Source organism: Electrophorus electricus, chromosome 9 (assembly GCF_041902795.1).
Source record: "Electrophorus electricus isolate QZ-2024a chromosome 9, ASM4190279v1, whole genome shotgun sequence".
In the NCBI taxonomy this organism is placed as follows: domain Eukaryota; kingdom Metazoa; phylum Chordata; class Actinopteri; order Gymnotiformes; family Gymnotidae; genus Electrophorus; species Electrophorus electricus.
The window spans coordinates 17591290-17597289 of NC_137505.1; the positions used below are offsets into that span (position 1 = coordinate 17591290).

General features: G+C 45.8%; 1 protein-coding gene across 17 annotated transcripts in view; it reads right to left on the reverse strand.

Annotated features, from left to right (window-relative positions):
• Positions 1 to 5645, reverse strand: part of caska (calcium/calmodulin-dependent serine protein kinase a) — a 101442-nt gene extending 95797 nt beyond the window's left edge. For 7 of the 17 annotated variants that reach the window (XM_081720500.1, XM_027005233.3, XM_081720499.1 and 4 more), the window contains exon 1: positions 4772 to 5643. In XM_081720500.1, the coding sequence (XP_081576626.1) occupies positions 4772 to 4830 (59 nt within the window). In that variant the 5' untranslated portion in view covers positions 4831 to 5643. Of the gene's footprint in view, positions 1 to 4771 lie in introns of all 17 variants that reach the window. The other 10 variants (XM_035522770.2, XM_081720498.1, XM_027005238.3 and 7 more) reach the window with 5 other exon arrangements.
• Between the last annotated feature and the right edge of the window lie 355 nt (positions 5646 to 6000).

Below are 6000 nucleotides of genomic sequence, written 5' to 3' on the forward strand. Positions count from 1 at the left end.
CAGAAGCTCCCTCAGACAGTCAGAATCTGTCAGGATCTGCTTCCAGCTCCATACGGCGTTTGCAAACACGCCGATTAATACGTGGCCAACACGCAGGAATCCCGGTTCATTTGTTTCGCTCGGGCCCTGGCGTCCCAAGGCACAGCAGTGATCACCCACCTGGGGCCCTGGCACATGTTTGGCATCTCCGACACAAGCCAGGTTATGGAGTTGAGAAAGGGTGGAGCCAGGTACAGGGGTGGAGGTCGCCAGCAGCCTGCATCTTCCACAGTATGCCATGAGGGGGCAGTACTATACACAGGGCAGCAACCGGACTGCCATGCACGTCCAGCACTTTTATAAGGTGTCCAAAAGACGGGTGTCCTCTGCCTTTTATCATGGGCGAAACCTTAAATCTAAGCTCGGGTGGAGAAAGCAATCAAAGGGTGTCTGGTGCAGGCCTTAACAACCAGCACGGCTCTGTCGACATGGTAGCACCCAGCACAGCGCCCATTAACTAGAGGTGGCCTTAGCAACAGCACCAGTGGCCTCTTAAGTGAAGAAAGCACTTGTCTGTCCTTTAAGGTAAAGGAAAAGTCAAACCGTCTGAGGCACACAGATCCAGTGCTTATAGAGATCTCCAGTACATCCGCAAGACATGCCTCAAGTTTGACAGTTAACAAAAACAACGAAATCTAGCTGTACATTGTCCAGGGATAAGCGTTATATACCCCCCCCCCCCATTCACGTTCACCCATCACGTAAGGAGTGTTGATTTCGCGCATTTCATTATTAGTTGCTCATATTCTGTGGGTCTGTTGTATTTATTTTGGTGATGAATAGTTCAATAAAATAAGAATTTAGATCATTCTTATTTTAATTTAGATTTATTTATATTTACTATGGACTATATTAACTGCATCATGCTCTGAGACAAAAACTTTCCTTGCTTAGTGAAGTGTAAAGATGTTTTTAACCAAGATGACAAAATGAGTAAATACTTTAGGCTCAGTGTTTAAATACTTTGCTGCCATGGATGTGCGTAACTACACATAAAAGTCCCATTTTAGCGCAACCTCATCTGCAAACCAGAGCAGACATGCTCAGGAAAAAATAAACATCCAGAACTGTTTGTGACATCAAAATCCAGAGCTGGCTCCCTGTGACGAGCGTCCAGTGAAGTTTTTTAGTGTTTTCAGTCTGGAAACAAGCTCACGCATTCCTCTGCAGGCTTTGTTCATCAAAGGGCACAAGGTTTATGACCTGGGAAACAAAACACTGTCTTTAGCCATGGCATGCCAAGCATATGGCAGGGCCTTAATAAATGACTATAACATTTTGAAATCATCAAAGTAGTTTTAATCCCAGCGTAAACATAACTGTGGCCATTACCGTGAAACAATCCTAACAATACAGAAATGTTTACCAATTACAACCAAGAGCATGATTTAGCCTAAAGCAATAATTTGGCATGAATAAATAAATAAATACATTTATATTTACATATTTAAAATATTGACATTAAACCAAAGGGCAACAAATAAGCAATGTTCACTACATGGGCATGCTAACATCAGTCATGCATCCTTTCCACTGTAACAGCTATTCCATTAATAATGACATTATTTACAGCCAAAATTATCATCACTTGCATGTGCAACTGAGAATTTGAGGAATATCACAGGGATAATAATATTTTTAAAAAGCTGCCCAAATCCTCTTTATTCCAATAATTTAGACGGCTCCCAGCTAGCGACAGCGTAAAAGCAGCGTCCGATGACAACGGTGACAAGCCTCCTAGGAGGTAGCAGTTTTAAAAAAGGCCCAACACATGAGTGTGGGTCAACATGTTACCACAGCACGGACAACCAGAGACATCCAGGCTGTTGCTATGTTGGCACACTAATCTACGCGTGTTCGTCTCCATCATTTACTGAGGACTGGACATTCCAGGCTGCCTAATTAACGATCTACACAACATACAATATTGTGTCATTGTGTACACGTCGGTAATTCCAGCACTGAAAAGATATAGGTGATGCCTTGTTTTGATATTATTTTGAACAAATGTATATGTTTGCTGGATCATGTAGAGCTGAAAGGGGACACACACACAGTACACAATAAAATGTGACGTCAAAGAGGGCTCATTTGCATATTGTAGCCCTATGTGATAGTAGTAGATCAAAGATCAATACAGCAGTGATGATTAACGTAAAGATTACGTAAAGATTCTGCAGCCCAACTAGGGACACAGTCCTAGAGAGCCCATTATTCCCATTCAGACCTTAGTCTGAAAAGCACAAAACACCGAGTGCAGTGGGACGCAGGTGGCGATTATGATCATGAGAACAGTTTTTCAGGGACGGGTGGTTCTTTAATGAAGGTCAGCCACCATCAGTCGCTGGTGGTGCATTCATTTATGGAGCCAGCAATCAAAAGGTTCTTATAAAGTCATGGGAACGATGGTTTGCAGGAACTAGCCCACAGGTGTTGTACCAGTGTTGTAGATGGTGGGTGGGGAGCAGAACAAACAGACTTATTCAGCTGGTGGGTGGGTCTCACCTAAGTGGCAATGCAAATGCAACACCTCCCTTCCTTCGACACGTTGAAGGGCGCAGCGACTACACCTACCGTTGCTTCACCTAATCTTGCTGAATAGAGAATCCCAAGCCTTAATCCTGTTTTGCGAGGTTTAATTGTCAGGTCTGAAATTGATCTGAATAAAATGTCTGCACGCGCAGCATGAGTTCCTATAGTTCCTACAGCTCACCCCGGTTTTCCCACCAATCAGCAAAAAACCCACTAGACTGCCACATCCTCCTGGCTTCAGCGTCACTCCATCCCAAAGTTTTACTCGTGTGGCCGCACTAAATCCCTCGGTAGACATAAACGCAGGCCACCAAATCCAGCCTGCTGTGTGAGTCCTACTGTCCTCATGCTAGGTTTGCCTCAACAACCCCATCTTTCACTGGCACAAAGCAGATATTTGTACTCCAAATGCTCTAGAGCACTTTGTTTTCCAGATTATCCAATATACATTTTTCCTGGGGGGTTGTGTCATGGCACACATTCATACTGGTCCATCCCCTTGGCATCAATGTCACACTGTGAGATCTTCAGTGTTCCAAACTACTAACTAATTTGTATTATTACCAACAGAAGAATCCTATGCAGAAACAAACTAAAAATATACCACGAATACAATTTTACAAAGAGAAACCTAGGAGCCCTTCATATTATCTAATAATGTTATGTTCACAAAGCTAATCTTATTTACTAGTGTCTGTACTGTAGCAATGTCAACATGACTGAAACAGACATGCTTTTATAATGGAAATACTCTAAAGCAATACTGCAAGATCATCTTGGCTACCTGCCTTACACCATATGGCAATCAGCACTGTTTACAGAAACAAACATGCACACACTTTTTTTTTAAGAACCTGAAGGTCCTTGAACTGGAGATGAAGGCAGCAATAACGTGAGTGTGTGGGCTTAGCAGATCCTCCCAGTGCACGAGGGCCTCAGGGTGGACAAGTGTGAATCATCCAGACAATACCAAACCGTGCAGATACACAACCACTTGTGTGGTTTGTGCGTGTGTTTAAGACATGATGGTGGAGGGACAGACGAAAAGCAGCGGAAGATAGTTTTTAAAAAATATTAATCCCACTACTGGGACAGAAGGCCAGGAATCATAGTTGCACTGATCAAAATGACATTTTCCTTGTTATTCCAAAAAAACAAATATCTGGGCTAAATGCAGTCAACTGCAGCATGCACAATCAAGGGTTCTTCTCAAAGACTGCACTCTGGGAAAAAATGTTCCTGCGTTTTCATTTGGTTTCCCCTTCAACCAAAAAAGCATTTATGTCAGATGAAACAATGCCCAGGTTGCATAAAGTCATATTATTCCAAACAATCCCTAGCCAAGGTTTAACTGGCCACCGATGTCCATGGTTGGTTCAGTATGAGTTCATGAGCCAAAAGCACAGTTCCTCTATGACTACAGCCTTCTGAGCCTGCTGATACATGTGTGGGCCCACCCTTGCAACACTGTGGCCTCCACAGTCACCAAACTTGTAACATGAGACGTGAGGGAACAAGATCATGTTATTCATTTATCCTGTAGTCACAAACAAAACCTGGTAGTTCACAACTTCAGATTATACTGTGATATGAGGTGTCAGATACAATCATCAGTGAACTCCAAGTCTGACACATATACACACACTTATACACGCGCACAAACGCGCCTGCCACACTTCCAACACAGCTGACCCTTGAACTGCTGATAAATCATTTGAAAAATAATTAAACCTTGTGCTTACAGTTAAATTGCTTTTATTCAGGATCTCGTGACATGTCGATACTGATCACTCAGTTAGACCACAAAGCATAGCACCATGCACAATAATTTGCAAAGTACAACACTGGCTAACCAAAGATCTCCCAGGCAACAAGGTCTTGACCTTGCCGCTTGCACTTCTGGAAAGCTGAACCTTTAGGGGCTCTTCCTCGAGAACCTGAACCTCGTCCCTTTACACGCGTTAGTGGACACCGGACTACGAATGGATGGACCGTTCAAAAGTCTCCACTGTTGCCGCGGACTGTGACCGTCGTTTAATGGGCTTTGCCACTGCGCCAGAATAGTGTTCAAACAGTATCCTATGAGCGCTGCACTGACGACACTTAAACTGAGACGAAGCCCATAACGAAAGAAACCCCCATGCTCGCAGGACAAGACACGCGGCGACGCAGAAGTGCAGCAACATTGCGCGACACTTACTTTCCAATGACCTCGCACAGCTCGTAAACATCTTCAAAGACAACGTCGTCGTCGGCCATGCTCCAACAAGACGTGGGGGACTTACTCCCCCAAATCTGTCCACCTTGGTGAATAGCGGCGGATCGCGGCACTCTGGTGGAGCTACTTGTGATCTGGAAGGCACGGGAGGGAACAAGCAGCAGCAGCACGCACTCTCCACACTCTCTAAATTCCAATGAGCGGAAAATTCTTGAACCCCTCCTTCCCGGTTCTTCCCAAAGCTCCGTGAGGGATCCAGCGGAAAAGCGAAGGGGGCGGACGGTACGCGCTCAGCCCGTGTGGCTCTCCTCTCCTGCCCCACCTTATCCTCGTTAGCTGCACCCCCCCTCCACCCTAACCTGATGCTCAGAACAATAAACGGCGTTTAAACGCTAGAAACAACTCGTCACATCTGCGGCACTCAAGCCTGCCCCGGTTTTGCGCTAAGTAGGCAGGTAAGACTGTCTTGAAACGGTCACATAAACTAATTCTCCGAGGGACTCCGGTAAGACAAGTTGTGGAGCTTTCGTGCCAAAACGGCGACCGAACGCAATTTCAGAGTGCGCAGTTCATCGCGCGCGGACGCTCTTGCGTGTCCACGCGCGCGTCCCTTCCGCGCGGCACGGGGACTCGTGAGCTCGGCTCGCGCTCGCGGGGCTCCGGTTTGCTGTTGCTCTAGTTTTCCCCCGGTGCTCCGTGGCTCCGTTGCTCCGGCGCTTTTCCTGCTTCCAGAGAGCCAAGACTCCTCCCTCTCAAGGTTACGAAGCTGGATGGTCGAACGCCATAATGGCTCCGACCGGGTTCCGGGATTACCTCGGTGGAGAGAGTCATGCCTGAGCCGAAATGAAGGCGAAAACCGTATCCGAGTCAGTCCAGAAAGTCAGTTTCAGTGGGAAAACTCCCGGTGCACGGGCGAAGTGGTAATAATAACTAGCGATATTCGAGATAATCCTGCAAGTTCCTCGCTATTGCTGTTTCTACAATGCCAGCGTTAAAGCGTTCACCTTGTATGACAGACATTAATCACATCGGTAGTCCTCTGCACAAACATTGAACCGCTTCAGCTAATTATGAAAGCAGTGAGGTTCTAAAGTCTTGTGTCAAATTCACAAGTCCCGATCACAAGGGGACCGAGCAGAGATCTGACTTATTATCAGACATTTAGCTCACCCTTGCGTTACTAATACCTATGGCAAAAACGGGGACTGAAG